The sequence below is a fragment of the Hippoglossus hippoglossus genome, chromosome 20 (genome assembly GCF_009819705.1).
Source record: "Hippoglossus hippoglossus isolate fHipHip1 chromosome 20, fHipHip1.pri, whole genome shotgun sequence".
In the NCBI taxonomy this organism is placed as follows: domain Eukaryota; kingdom Metazoa; phylum Chordata; class Actinopteri; order Pleuronectiformes; family Pleuronectidae; genus Hippoglossus; species Hippoglossus hippoglossus.
In genome coordinates this window covers 16137640-16153589 of record NC_047170.1, presented here as the reverse complement: position 1 = coordinate 16153589, position 15950 = coordinate 16137640, and the positions used below count along the sequence as shown (strand labels likewise).

General features: G+C 44.2%; 1 protein-coding gene across 3 annotated transcripts in view; it reads left to right on the top strand.

Annotated features, from left to right (window-relative positions):
- Positions 1-15950, top strand: part of cdh7a (cadherin 7a) — a 105554-nt gene that overhangs the window by 58960 nt on the left and 30644 nt on the right. For all 3 annotated transcript variants that reach the window (XR_004612327.1, XM_034572441.1, XM_034572442.1), the window contains exons 6-9: positions 1124-1311; positions 4006-4259; positions 5254-5390; positions 7760-7881. Coding sequence is in view for 2 of the 3 variants with exons in the window: in XM_034572441.1 (XP_034428332.1) it covers positions 1124-1311; positions 4006-4259; positions 5254-5390; positions 7760-7881 (701 nt within the window). In the remaining variant the exon portion in view is untranslated. The remainder of the gene's footprint in view (positions 1-1123; positions 1312-4005; positions 4260-5253; positions 5391-7759; positions 7882-15950) is intronic.

Genomic DNA, 15950 nt, shown 5'->3' with positions numbered 1-15950 from the left:
CCGTGAAGCCGAGTCAATTTGCCGGCCCCCGGGAGGAAAGACAGGTTCAAGCTCGCACAACAAGTCATCAATGGCATTTTAACCCGGTGTTGTCACTCTGCGAAGAAGTTCTGGGTTTTGGCTCCCGCTGTCGCACTGGAGGGGTCATGGGTCAGAATCGATAGACCATTATGGAGCATCAGAGCTGATAGAGTCCAGGAGCTATAGCTGTAGTCCTCTGAAGAGACGAGGGGAGAGGAGCCAAGGTTAGATGCATGAGAGGACAGGCTGAGGGTGTGTGTGTGTGTGTGTGTGTGTGTGTGTGTGTGTGTGTGTGTGTGTGTGTGTGTGTGTGTGTGTGTGTGTGTGTGTGTGTGTGTGTGTGTGTGTGTGTGTGTGTGTGCGCACGGGGGCAAAACGGAGGGAGGAAAGCAATTTTTTGGTCTTTTAAAGAGCTGCTATTCCACGGCAAATTAAAAAGCCATTATAAAGATTACATGGCGGCAAACAATGTCAGGCAGATTAGCATTTAGACAGTGGCTGAGGGAGACACTGTGAGGAACACAGAAAGGTCTGGTAATGAGCTCTACCATGGTGATTGGGAGATTATGATTATGAATATGATTCCCTGCTTTATTCTTATAAGAGTACTTTAAATCCCAAGGGTCAGACAAAAGCTCTGGAAACACAATGGAGAGGTTCGGAGTAATAGAATCTTCGAGTGGACATTTCATCCTCTGAAAGGTACTGAAAGGATCTTACTGTTACTCCTGGTAATTTTCTTTCGCACATTTTCTCTTTTTTTTCGGTTGAAGGGATAACCCATTACATCCAGACTGCACTTTTTGAAGTTCTGCAGTTAGCTGTATGTGCCCGTCCAGCTGATTCCAGCTTTAAAAGTTGCAGAAACTGGAGTTCTCCATTGCATTCCCCACTGCCTGTGCTGCAGAATGAAGTGAAGGCAAAACCCTTTATCCCACGTGTGTCACCGCCCGCCCGTGTTATGCAACATGAATTTGAGGAGCCACGCGACCAAATCAAAGCTGAAAGGGTGTAAAAGAGAATCTGAGCCGCCTGAAGGTGAGCTGGTGAGTGAAATAAGCACATCCATTACCAACATCCGCTCCTGTCCATTCTTTTCCAGAGAGCTATCAGTACTCGGTGCCGGAGTCACTGCCGGTGCAATCTGTGGTGGCGAGGATCAAGGCGGCGGACGCGGACATAGGCTCCAACGCCGAGATGGACTACCGGATCATGGACGGAGACGGGCCCGGCACGTTCAACATAACAACAGACGACGACACACAGGACGGGGTGATCGTCCTGCTAAAGGTGAGACATGAACCACAATCTGCCTTTCATGAAATAACAGAAAACACTCAGTCAGACTGTGAATGGAGCCTCTGGTGAATATTTTTGTTAGAAGCTGGAACCTTTGTACCGTGACTCTCTGCCTGTATTTGGCTCTGAAGCCTCTTTTCTGCAAGTCAGTGAGACGTAGGAAAAAATGTTCAGGCTGTTGGATAGAGCCCTGTACGGAGCAGCTGCTATGACATTGAGTGTTACTAGAAATGTAGATTGGAGCCGTGTGATGACTGTTAACGATGTAGTAGTGTATCTAGGCCTGGGCAATAAAACAATATTGATAATTATTGCATTATAAATGTCATCAACAAGCAAAATGACAAAATTCCAATATAAATTGATATGTTGACTGTTGTGCAAACACATAGAAGAAGAGTTTAAAACCACAATATTCACTCAGGAGTAAAAAAACTAGTCTTTAAAATATAATAATTATCTGACATTTATTGCGATAATTATTGATATCAAATGGGATTTAAAGATAATTATCGAATCCAATGAAAAGCCCTGAAACCAACAATGAATTGACCGCACTGACTAATATTCCCTGTGAACCTAGAACCTAATATACTGTGGCTTATTCTTCTGAGCCGTGAACCTCCTTTGTTGTCCAGGAACCATTAAAAAGACATCAGCGAGCCGCACAGCTCCACTCTCTGACATTTAACTTTATTACTCTGATCATGGGCTCTGGAGTTTTTGTATGAAACCACGTTTTAATTCACTAGATCTGGATTTTTCATCTGGATCTTCGCCAAACTGCACAAGACTCATAGATACCAGTCGCCTAAATACCTCAGATTTAGTCTTTAATCAAGATCCATGAATTATTCTCGGAGAAATCACTGAAAATATTGCAAAGTGCCTCATCTTGCAATGTTAAAGAAAGTGGAAAAAGGAATCCTGGATCCGCCCCCTGTTCCGAATCTGCATCAAACTTTATAGAGTTTCACATAAAATTGGTTGAGTGGTTTTTGTGACGTCCTGCTAACTAACAAACGCTGATAAAACCCTCTTGTGCAGAGGAAATGATATATCTGTGGACATTCATCTTCAATAAGAACTAATGGAGCTAAGAGCCACAGACAAGATGGTCACGTTATTGCTTTTGGTTCCTGCAGCGTTTCCCTCAGAATTAATTCAACCTCTGGTGAAAATAATACATTATCGTTAATGCAATTTCTTATAATCAGGAATTATCCAAAAAAACAAACATTGCAACCGTTTCACAAATGTTTGATCCGGTGAGATCTGTGGGCTCCAGGCTGCATAATGCTTGTTTACTGGAGGACATCAGTGGAGCTGCCTCTCCCAGTTTCCCTCTCTCCTCTTCATCTGTCTCCCTGTGTTTCAAAGTGTCTCCTGCACCCTTCGGATTAAGTGATGATCACTAATGACAAATCAACAGTGACCATCTCCAGCAGCTTGGACAGAAGTAGTGCGGTCACCGGAAAGGTTCGGCACCCCAGCGGCTCCGAACACGCCGCTATCTACCGAACCGACAGACAGCGCAGAGATCACAGCGGTGATTGATGACGGGAACAGAGAGACTCTAATACTCCTCTCACCGAGGGAACCGAGATGCTATAAATAATGTCATTGACATCCGCCCACATAAATAAATAAAACTTCTCAAGTTGAATGTGTAACAAAGCCACTGATTCATTTATACGGGGGAAATTTGTTGCGCATTCTTGCCTCATTTTCAGATGCTTCAGAGCTTCAGCACTTCACATTCGAGGGTGTCGGAAGATTTGAAACGGTCTCCGCAGGCCACGTGGATGTGACAGTACATCGCTGCAGCTCTTTTGGGGGCGGCAGACGGGGAGAGAGAGAGAGAGAGAGAGAGAGAGAGAGAGAGAGAGAGAGAGAGAGAGAGAGAGAGAGAGAGAGTGAGAGTGAGAGAGAGAGAGAGAGAGAGAGAGAGAGAGAGAGAGAGAGCGAGAGCGAGAGACATTGTCGGGCCCAAGCAGAACTCGTCAGATGGGCCATTTTGATCCTCTGTTTGTTTTGCAGCAAACTCAGACAATTACAACATCGGGGGGAGAGAGAGTCGCTGACGATGAAAGTGTCAAATCAATGGTGTCCTGAAGTATATTATGTGTTGCAATGGGGAGTTCGATAATCCAGACAAAATGACAAAATGTCTCAAAAGCGTTCATTTCACAACACTTTTCACAATGTGCCGTGACACTCTTCAAATCAATGTAATTGCCTTCAGAGCTCAAAATATAACCCGTCAGAGAGCGACTCTGTTTAAGCCATTTGAGATTGTAATGGGTGTTTAGAGGCTAGATCCTTAATTGGGATCAATATCTCAGCTTTTTATTGATGATGCACTGATTTACATACTGGTTAAAAAATAACTCTAACCTGCACTAACATTTGGCTTTTGTCCGAAATGGGAATGAATACAATAGGGTTTTATTCTCAGGTCAAATGACTATGATGGTTTTTTAATTTGATCCAATTGTCAGTGATGGAAACCTGACACATGCAAATGTTCATAATCAGGTTTGTGGCAATTGTCAATTATGCATATATACTTGCTAATTTTGGTATAAAAGTAGTAATACATAATTGGTCCTTCACCCTTGGCTGCCTGACATCTTATTTTGAAAATGAAGATCACGTTGCATATTCTTCCTCTGTCTCCTCCAGCCTCTGGACTACGAAACGAAGAGCAGCTTCTCTCTGAGAGTCGAAGCCACGAACAGGAACATTGACTCCAACTTCTTGACCTCGGGCCCGTTCAGCGACACCACATCGGTCAAAGTGACGGTGGAGGACGTGAACGAGCCGCCCGTCTTCTCCTCGCCGCTCAGCAAGATGGTCATTTCGGAGGACGCCAAAGTGGGCACCTCAATCGGGAGGGTGTCCGCCCACGATCCAGACACCTCCAACAGCGCTATCAGGTACCGACGATTCACTCGCATGCTGTTCTTTAAACTCACAATTAACTTTGAATTTCCCAAAGAATTCTGATAAAACCAAAGTAAAGAAGACTAATTAGTTAATCCAGTCAACTGCTCCACGTTATCTGCAATCACAAGGAATCTGAGGACCCTCGAAAAAGTCCCCATGCGGCTTTCACAAAAACAGAGGCCAGATGGTGGGAGGGCCAAGGAGTGCAGCATTTGCAAAAGTGAAATGCCATCTTGAACACGAGAAGGGCATTCCTGCAGGAGGGTCAAGGCTCGACACTTGTGCCGTGGCATTCATTACTCAAAACAAGCACTCGCGTTACCAATCTGTGCCGTGTCCCACTCAAGATCCCACCTCTTCTGCATTAATTGAATGCACATTGTACGGCATTCATGCTCGCCCTGTTTGGATTGTTACTAATCTTAATCAGAAAATCAAATTACTGCACCATTGTAGCTGTAAATTGCCTCTTTTTTGCTCCTGTGACTGTTATCAGCCGAGGCAAGATATTGCACTACATCTGTTGAAATTAAAATTATTGTGGAACTAATGCAGCCACAAGAGTCAAATTACATTGCAATAATACCCTTTGGATGTAGGCTAATTGAAGTTGTAATTTTCTCTCGTTGCTGTGTATTGAAAGGGTTTGATCAGTGTTGTGTGCTGAGGGACGAGTAGACAGCCTTCAGTTTTATCGAAATTTAATAAGGTTTCTTGGTATAAAGTTCCAAGTTCCTGTTGCAATACCTGAAATTCAAGTGCACTTTTTGATAAAAAAGGAAAATTGTACACGTTATATAAAGCGTGAGCTCAATCCATTGATTGATTAAAGTTGGTAATGCATCAACAGAAGGTGCTGCAGGATGATGGAACCAAACTACAATCATCTTTCGTCGCACGTAGAAGAAACACTACAACGTCTGGATCGATACCACTTTCCCAAAGCAGCATTTAAAAGTATACCGGCCGTGTGTTTGTGTCCAGGTACTCCATCGACAGGAACACGGACTTGGAGCGCTTCTTCAACGTGGACGCCCTGAGTGGGATCATCAGCACGGCCAAGCCCCTGGACCGCGAGGCCAACTCGGTCCACAACCTCACCATCTTCGCCATTGAGAGTCGTGAGTTTACCTGAAGCAAACAGTCGTCAGAGCTAACGGTTCACTGAAGCCCTCTGAAGAAACATCAACCTTTAATTAGGCTTTTTTTAGCAAAAGTAAAAGTGTAAGGAAGGGATATAACTTTTTGCAATCTATTCAAAAAGACGTAGAGAAATAACAAGACAGAGAATATACAGTGCAGGGGGAGGCAGAAAATAATGTTAACATTTCACAAAAATACCACGGAGAGAGTTTGCAAATTAACAATAATATGTTTATTAAAAACAAAAGCAGTGATATTAGCATCAATATAGAAGCAAAAGATGTGCGTATGATTTAGTGTAATTGTGCAAATGCAACATGATTCACGCCTGAGCTTGTTTATGTGCATCTGCTCTAATTTAAGCTATTAGCTGCAATTCACACTATTTCATTAACTAACAACACTGTTGACATAAATAAGAAGAAAACAATATATATTTCTCCGTATGTGGAAGCTGGTTTCGAATCTTTCCTGGATTTGGGGAAGTTTAAACCACGACAATCTGCAGCTAACATTGTTTGATATGCTCACTCACTAAATACATTGATTATTCCTTATTTTAAAAGTCTTCTTTGCTCTTGTAACATTAAATATTGTTTGAAACTACAAACTGTTTTATTTTACATCATAAAGCAAAGCAGGTTTAAACACCAATAGGCTCCAAGTAATACGTCGTTTGTCATGTTTTCTACACATTGATATAGAGTTTCTTTTGCCTTTTAGCTTTAACCTCAACTTTAAACATAGTAATCAGCAAGTCTATTATAAAAATGTCACTTTAAAACAAGTCAGCTGGAAACATAAAAAATTGGGAGTTTTCATGAACTCACTCCAGTTGCTAACTAGAAATGTGAAGGCTGCTTTATCTTTCTATGAAATCCAAACACCCGTTGTTTAGATAAAGACTCTGGTAAATCTGCAGAATGTCCATTTAGCGTTTTAGTTCGTAACCTGTGTAAATACACGAAACCTCCGATCCTGTCTGTGCTCACATCCTCTTCATAACATCCCGTACCTTCCTCTGCTGCGGACGACACAATCGTTGGGGTCGTGTCGGGCTGTCGGGGAATGTTAATTCACGCACAGGGCGGTCGCTTTGACCTCCATGTCGCTTTGAGCCGCGGGGACGAGATGCTGACTAAGGGTGGGCGATCTCACCCACGGGTGAACTATGTTAATGTGATGTGAAGAAGTCCCGCGTGCCTTTTTTCTTTTTTTTTGTTCATCTCTCGATGCCTCCAAGGACGCGAGTGCCTTTCTTTACTCTCTCTCTCTCTCTCTCTCTCTCTCAGCATTCCTATCGTTTCACCACCGTCACGCAATCGACAACAATCATCTGCACCCGATCTGCCGAGCAGTTCTCGACAGCTGCATCACATCAGTATAAGTTACAGAAAGACAAGCGGCCTGTCAGCTCGGCACTTCCTCTGCTTTCACGTCTTCAGACTGAGCAGTGTGAAAAAGGGTATTCATCGTTTTTTCTTCTTCTCATCACTCTTCGCTTCAAAGACGTGTTTTTATTTACATCTAAGGACACATAGACACACCGCGCGGTTGATTCCCGAGTGTGAGCTCTCGCCTGATATAGCAACAAAGAGAAGGCAGCATGTAATAATAGCCGTATGAAATGTCACGACGGTCCCTCACGCATGAGGAACTGGCTCCTGACACATAGTGACGCCCGGCCGCTGTTTTCAGCCGGGAACATCTTCGAGTTCGTGGACTGGCAGCAACGCTCGCTGCCCCGTACGCCTCATGACAGTATTTATAGTAAATGGGTTCTTTTGTAACTCAAGAGGGTGCAGGGACTCTTCGGGTTGAGGGATGTTGTGCATTTCAGCTGCAGTCACTCACATTTCATCCGCCCGGCCCGGACCACGCCAATGACAACAAGTCTGTGGCCCGAGGCTCCGCGCGTCCTTTTTATCACCATCAAATCAGCCGGGCCGAATGTCAGCGCGTCATCTCTGGCTGGCATGGAGGCGACGCCAGGCTAAATCATCATCTTGCACTCAGACGCAGCCATTTAGCCATCAGAGCGTGTCAGGCAGACAGAGGCGCGAAGCCCACTGATTGCCCACGCAGCCCGCCCCCCCCTGACAACAAGCCTGCATCGAGTGTAATCACTTTGGCTTCTCCAAAGCAAAGAGGACACCAGCTGCTGGAAGCACACGCTGCATATTTCATCACAGCAGCTCTCCCCCCCCCCTCCTCCTTTGCGATTAATAAAAAAACATGAGAAAGATTAATATTCAATAATTCGGTCAAATGCATCAAGGATAAGTTGAGGGGGGAAAATTTACTGCGAATTAAACGAGGACTCTTCTTCTCTCCTTCTCTTTTTCAGAGGACCCGACCCAGATCGGAAAAGGCCTCACTCTCATCACAGTCATGGACATAAATGATAACGCACCGGTCTTTGCCATCGACTATGAAACCATCCTCTGTGAAAACGCGATGCCAGGACAGGTAAGGCCCAGAAATGCCTCTGCAGTTGATCCAGCTCGCCTTCGTTTTTTTTTTTTATCCACTCCCCACACTCGCTTGAAGTTTGGCCTCGCAGAGACAGCCCGCTGACTCTCAAAGCCATTAAAACTCTTTCTTGTTCCTCAAAACAAGTCCACTGTGCACACATCCTCTCCACAGCTCCGGGTCATCCCAGGGAAACGGCATCATTAGGATGAGACACATCCTTAAGATTTAATAGCAGGTATTGTAGGTGTTATTGTTCATTAGCGGTGTTGCTCTCATTCCATACTGTCAAAGCCAACTGAATTAATGACAGTGCTTGACTCTGCCCGCGGTCCTAATCCGCAATAATATCACAGCGTAATGTGATATCTCATGCTGGGACGGAGGAGTGATCTGCCACGGTTTGACTTTCCGTGCGGAAGCCCTTTTGTAATTAGACCATCAACCGCACAAGGGCACGAGGGCACGAGGGCAGAGAAATGCATCACAGTATCGTGAAAAGGGGAACGTGGGAGATTTTCAGAGAATGGAGGTTTTGCAGGAGAAGAAGCTTCTCATATTGTTGAGCATTTGGCCTCATTGTTGCTAAATGACTTGTGCGTCTGCGGCGGCGATTCGTCTGCTCGTGGCATTTGGAAAATACAATCAGAGGCGAGGGTAAAGGAGGCGTGTAGACCTGAATAAGTACAATTGATCAGAATGATGCATTGTTTCGGAAATGGCTATTAGGCCCTTTTTAAATATCTTATTTGCATTCGCGTTTCGGAGTTTGCCGCTGAGCTCACGGTTGGGTGAACAAAAATAGCAAATGATTCCATTTGCGAAACTGAAAGATAATATTTCATGTGTGCATTTGTTTTTGTTTTTTTCATGTGTGCGTTGTGCTTGACCACGATGTGGCTGTTGTTTCAATGAGGTTGTTCTGAACAGGTCGTCGTTGTTTGCTGGGGGATGTTCATTATTTCTCTCATTTCACTTTTGTTAAAATCACAAAATAACAGAAGTAAAGTTCACCATCTACAATTCAACCTACCTCGAGGTATTTTGAGACATTGCTAAATGTAAATTGAATTCATCACAGTTTAGCCTGGGGGCCAGATCATTTTGTGGAATAAACATCAACTCTATATTAGTAGTTATTGAAGAATCTACCAGAGCTGAATGTCTATTTTTGGTTAATGATCCCGCCACTTATCCTCACTAGAAGATTGTCGCCCAGTGACACTGAATTCAGAGCAACTCCAGCAACTATCAATCGCCCGTCAATACGCCCTGACTTTCACATTCAGCACATCATTTGTACATTTCTCTGCACCGGCGCCTGATAAATTATGGCACCGCGACTATGACAATACTGAAACAAAGTCATTCCCCAGCAATCAAACCGGCCCCCAGGACACAGTAACAGCCGTGGCCCATGACAGCATCATCAGCAGGAAAAGGTACAGCAAATCTGTAATTACTCAGCTGAAGCAGACAGATTGCTTACTCAATGCCAGCCATAGCTGAGCCCCCCCCCCCCCCCCCCCCCCCCCCCCCCCCCCCCCCCCACCCCCCCCCCCCCCCACCATCAAGTGTAGCTAGGAGCTACTCTGCTGTAAAGTGCCGAGCCGGTGGTGACGGAGACCTGTATCTTCATCCACCCAGCGAGCTGACGAGCTGCATTCAAATTCTATATAGTCTGTAAGTGGTGCAGTCGTAAATGTGCTGCTGCAGCTCGAAGCCTCGGCCAGTATACAAAGCACTGTGTGTGTGTGTGTGTGTGTGTGTGTGTGTGTGTGTGTGTGTGTGTGTGTGTGTGTGTGTGTGTGTGAGTTAACTTCAGTTATAAATAAAAAAAACATTCAGTGTTCTTTGTCATTTCACTTTTAATCGTCGTTTTTAAATCTAAACTAAAATGAAATTTGTTTACTTTTAGATCATGGCATTCTGCATGTGAAATGCTCAAAGCTTATCTGACAAATATCATGAAATCCCATGTGACAATATTCACATTTCGAATTTATGTTTCACATGTGCAACGTCATATTTTACAACTGACTTGATTTTTCACCAATTCCACTTGCTACACAATCACAGCTTCTATTCCAATGCAGTCGTCTGTTGGGGCAACAATGAAGTGCACCGGTGGGACGCTGCACTTTCGGACTGAATAATGAAGACGGGCAAAATGAAAATTTCATGATGAAATTTACACCCAAAAATACACACAGAGCAAAAAGAGGGGAAGAGGGCGGTTGACATTTGAATGTGAAAACACCGTTTGAATCCCAACGAGGTGCCGGCTGTCTGTTAGCAGGCGGACTGGGTGGACTGGGTACCTGTCGGATGTGCGCTCCACCGCCCTCCTGATTCCTGATTAATTAAAATGCTCCTGTTGTGTTTGTGTGTCTGGTGGTACAGCAGCGAACTGTTGGCTCTACTCGCCGCCTCTCCTGCACCGTGAGCTTTGCTCGAAAAACCTCCGGCCGCCCACCGGCTGTCACGCCCATTGGCTTATTCACAGCTGCGACAAAGATGAAATAATATTTGCCAGTTGGGATCGGAGTTGACTCTGCGGCTCTGTAGGACAGATTAACAGGGAGCGCACGGATGGAGCAACCTGCCATTTTTCAGGCCTAATTAAGGGCGTCTCGTGGCACCGGCTCTCTCCAGAGAGGCCACTTGTTACGGATCACCGGTGCGTCTGTCTTCTGCCATAATATTAACTGATATTATGATGGGGGTGGAGGGGGGCAGGGGCAGTGGGAATGGTGTGGTGGGTCATGTTGTACAATCACTTCAGTGTAACCATTACATACATGAGTGGACTTGGCATTCTGCTGCCCCCATCTGCTCCCCTGCCCCTCCCTGCTCCCCCCCCCCCAGCCTCCCCGAGGAGGCTCAGCAGCCACGAGACACGCGTGAACGCTGGTTAGCCCCAGAACACAGGTTTTTTTCTAAGTGAGAGAGGTGAAGTGGGGACAAAGACAAAGGTGCATGCCCTTGTTCTAACAGCAACAGGAATTTCTCAGTATTTTCATTAGACTCATTTGCCGCCGCGGTCGGCAGTTAGGGCTTCGGCGGCGGCGGCGGCTGTGAGACTCGGCTCACGGAGGCAATTAAGGTGCGGAGCGCTCAGTTCCTGATGGCTGCAATTTGCGTCAGATGTGGCGCTCCTGCTGTGAGTCATAACTCTCAGTCCAGTCGGAACACACGGACATGATACACATAGTTTTAGATGCAATGAGATCCCAGTAATATCATTATCTGTGATGTCTACTCTGAATAAACATCCATACATTAGATTTATAGAAACAAGATGCTCCTTATGAATCCAGAACTCTCCTGAGGATTTCTTCACTATCACATTAATCCACTGGTGGAATTTTAATGGAGCACAATTTGCCAAAGCGGCACAACTTCCCCAAATATTATGAGAACTATTCTTCCTATAAACTGAAGTTATAAGAGAGATTATCACTGAAGAAGTTTACACCTTCACGTCTGACCCCAGGTTCATGTCTGTGCTACATTGTTTACATTTGATGACTGTTGTATGACATGTGTACGTCCTGTCGTCATCACGTGTGTGAGCTGTGTCAACCTGGTCCTGTACCTGCACATCGATCGGTTTGTAGACGAACATGCATCTGACGTTAGTGTGTTTTCATTCAGCTATATCGTATTTGCTTACTGTTACTTTTCTGGATAAAGTGCATTTAAGAAAGTTGCTGAGTCTGTATTATCATCATGGTTTAACTATCGGAAAAGTGAACGTCCTTGTCGTTCAAAACATTTTATCATCGGAGGCGAAGACAGCAAAAGATTCTGCGAGCAGCTTTTCTGCTTCTCTTTCTTCTTCTGTTGTTTAATGTCGTCTGAACTTCCTGCAACTGGTCTGAAAGTCTGAACTGTCTCACACTGCAAATGAAACAAGTCTGAAGGTCTCCAAATAAATAAATAAATAAATAAACACATTTGTGTGAAAGCCCTCGAAGATAAGGAATATTTATAAGCACCTAAAATACCCTTTAATGCTAAATATAACAAATACAAATATTTTTAAATCACTTGAAATAAAAATGTCCAAACAACACACTTCTTGATTTACTGGATAATTGAATTCAAATATAGATATTTAAAAACCTGTTGACACACAAACATCAAATCATTTTAACTCGCAGCGCTGGAAGCTGGGTGTTTGAAAACCTCTGGTCATGAGCATTTCTGGTGTCGTCTCTTCCCCCCCGATCAAAACCACTTCACCTGCCACTTCTTACACGACCGCCCCCAGTGTCACATCGATCACTTAAATAAAAAACACATCCTCGCCCCCTTCCAGCTGAATAAACATCCATAAATCTGCTTCCCAGAACTTCCCTGAGTTTCAGCACATATTTTAATATTTCACCAGTATCAAAGTAACCCGGTGATATTCGTCTGTACACCCACGTGTGCACTGCAAACATGAACTGCTAATAGCTCATTCAGCATAGTTATTCATTATATTTCTGCTATTTCTCCCCTTTCCTGATCAAACCTGCAGTAATTACCGCCTCTTACCCGCTGCCTTGGCCCTCGCATCAATCACACACACAACAAAAACACAACTTCACACCACCAGTCCGTCGTTAGAGGTGTTTCATCAGGGTGGGAGATATAAACAGATATGTCAAAGTGCAAGGGACGCGGAAAAAACAACCGTCTGCGCTATAAAAAGATGGAACACAGGGGCAAAAATTCATCTCGGATCTCGCCGGGACGTCGCTTCAGCCTCGGCACTTCCGGCGCGTTGGGATCACGCCAACGGACATGAATCTCGGCAGAAGATTCAGATAATCGATGATGAAACGAGAGAGTGGGCTTAGGAACGGATGAGATTGAAAAGATGACATTTGTTGAATGGCATTAGGATCTGTGTGTGTGTATGTGTGTGTGTGTGTGTGTGTGTGTGTGTGTGTGTGTGTGTGTGTGTGTGTGTGTGTGTGTGTGTGTGTGTGTCTGTGTGTGTGTGTGTGAGTGAGCGGGTGCTGATGCGGGTGCTGAGGCTCCGTCAGTGAACAGTTCCGGGTGTCACACGCTGCTGACGTCTGGGGCGTCGATATCTTATGAAGCCGCAGCCGCCGCCGCCGCCGCCACCAGCGGAGAGTGAGGGGTGTGAAAACCGCAGGGCCGCCATTTCCTCCGTCAACACAACCCCTGGTGACAGCTGTCAGGTCGCCATGGCAACGAGTGCCACCTATGCAATGCTTATTTATACTCTGGGTTCAAGTGTCTGGTGTGATCTGGTTGTGTGAGTCATTTACCAGCAGGGTTCCACGGGGGCTTAAGTGAAAGACTCATATCCCCGTTCACAATAATCAATGATAACTACACCTTATACGTCCCTATAGCAACTGGCCTTTACGTTGTGAAAGTCCTGTCAGTTTCATTTCTCCACAGAGGAAGTTAACTCAGACTCAACGACTCTGCTCCACGAGCAGAAACTCAGAGACGGTGGAATAGATTCTAACGTGTTTACTCTGCCGCCGTCAAACAGAGGAAAGTGTTTTATTCAAGCTTGTTATCGCTGCGATCTCCTCGCACGCGCTCACTAAAGTCTCAGTCTGGACCCGGCTTATTAGCAGACATTACTTTCTTCATCACATCGGCCACAAAGTGAATGAATCCCGACGACTGGACTGGAGCCTTCAATCAAAAAAAGTTCAGACACTTTGAAGTCAAAAAGGATTTTTTCTGAAGTTAAACTTAAAGCCCTTATCTTGGGATGGATTTAGTTTTTAAAAAATGATATTAATTGCATTTTGGGCTGCTGCGGCTCAGGAGGTAAAGAGGGTCGGTGGTTCGAATCCCTGCCTCCTCTATTCGGGCAAGATATTGAACCACAAATTGCCTCTGACACTTCTGCCAACAGTTCGTGAATGGTCCAACATCCAAAAATGTCTAAATGTTTTTAATTTAAGGTAAAAAAACATTATCATAATAAGAATAATGATAATAATCATCATCATAACAATACTAATTAAAATGATATTAAGAAGATTTCGCTCTGTTTTATCGTCAACTTTTAGATACTTTACTTTTTCTTATACTTCAGTCGGTATTTTAGAACTATTGATATTCAATAGCCGGACCTTTCCTTCGTTCAATAGAATATAACAAAGTTATCATTTTAGATAATTAGATAAAGAACTTGAGTGTGATCTGTTCCTAATGAACCTGCCATCATGATGCAGTGATGTATGATAAACATTGAGACTGAAGCATTCACCACAAATAGAGACGTGTTGATGGCTGTTTTTTCAGGTGTCACCTTCCAAGTCATGTTCACGTCGTTATTCATCACTTCGTTAGGAGAGCAACTGTCACTTCTCATCTCACGTGTTTGCTGATGTGTGCGTGGTGAAACTTGACATGTGTTAGTTTGTTAAAGTTTGTAAAGCTCTTTATAAAACATCCGTCTGCGGAGAGCTGAGATATTTTTGTGGAATTTTCCAGTGGGGCTGTTATGTGAGAACAAAAAATATCTGAGTCAGTCGCTCTGGACTTTATCCTTCAGACGTCTAGTAAACTGTCTGGAAGAAGGTGGAGCGAGTCTGTGTGAGAATACAGCAGCGGCGAGCGAGTGGGCGTGTTGTTGACGTTTCTAACAGACGTGAAAGGAGACAGATATCTCAGCGTCACGCTCGTAGAAGACGCAGGCGACGATGTCAACGTAGAAGGACAAGATTTCAGGGCTGTTGGGGACAAGGCCCGATGCCGGTGTTGAACAAAAACAATGATTTCCACAGCTGAGTTTATACATCATGTCCCCTAATTTTCTCCATATTTTCCCAGAGTTCATATCTGCAAACGAAACCTATCTATCCATCTGTTTGTTTGTCTGTCTGTGTGAAACCGTTGTTGTGCCGTATGTTGTTGGACGGTGGTTCGATTCCAACCATCTGTGGTCGTATGTTGAACAGGATTTGGAAAAAAGGAAAAAAAAAGTGTTTCTGCACCACAACTATATTCATTTTATTTTGTAGAACATTCATTTAATTGGTTAATTTAATTTTTTTGTATGTTGCAAATGACTCTCACGGTAAATGAGTGTTCTCCCAGTTATTTAGTGATTTATTATGTCAGGAGACAGAGCTCTGGACCTTTATTCCACCGAACCACTGCTGCTCACGATAGAGGTTTTTAAGGAGCATATTTAAATCGAATTACAACTCGACACGTTCATATTTTTACATCACTGATAAGTGCTTTAAGTAATAAATAGAACATCTATGGTAACAATGTGATGTTTTATTGAAAAGAAAAACAGCCACGAGCCGAAGTTGTGCTTTAACAGAAAGATCATTTAGTTAAATTGAGCTTTAGTTTTTAATGTGAGAGGCTGTATTGGATTTTATTGTCTTTTCTTAGCCTCTCCTGCAGAACGATTAGTATTCCTGCCTTCGAAATGCTGCTGGCAGAGTCGCTGCAATTCCATCAGTGCATCTGTCCCTGCATAGTTTATGCATCGTGCTGCTGTTGAGCTTTATGAGAGTTTCCGGCTGAGTCAGAAAACTTTTCGATTTCCTGCCTGCAAGTGGCCACACAGAGAGCAACACAATATACATATACATACGTGCTGATCCCCTTCTTTAAGTTCCTGTGAGTATGTCCTGCTCCCCATTTAATGCTTGAACTGTCCTGTCAATACAAAGTTCAGCAAAGTATGTATGAAAAAGGAGGATTCAACAGTCATCAATAGTCAATTATTCATTCATCGTCACCAAGGTGCATTGTGGGAGTATTTATGACCCAGGTGGATGCTGTCAAAATTGTCCCTATCCCACAATGCATTGCGTTATCTCTCTCTACCTCACACAGATGCACAAATACAATAGTTTCATCAATACGAAAAGATTTTCATTGTTTATCAGTTGAACTTGTCATGATTGGTTCAGTAGAAATATTCATCGTGTCACAAGGGGTCGCCGGCACAGGCCTCTGAGCAGCGGAGCAATTAATTCAATTTGGGGCGGGGGGGGGGAGCCAACCCAGATAGCATACAGATGTGGGCCACTTCAGGCAGTGATGCGACACTTCTG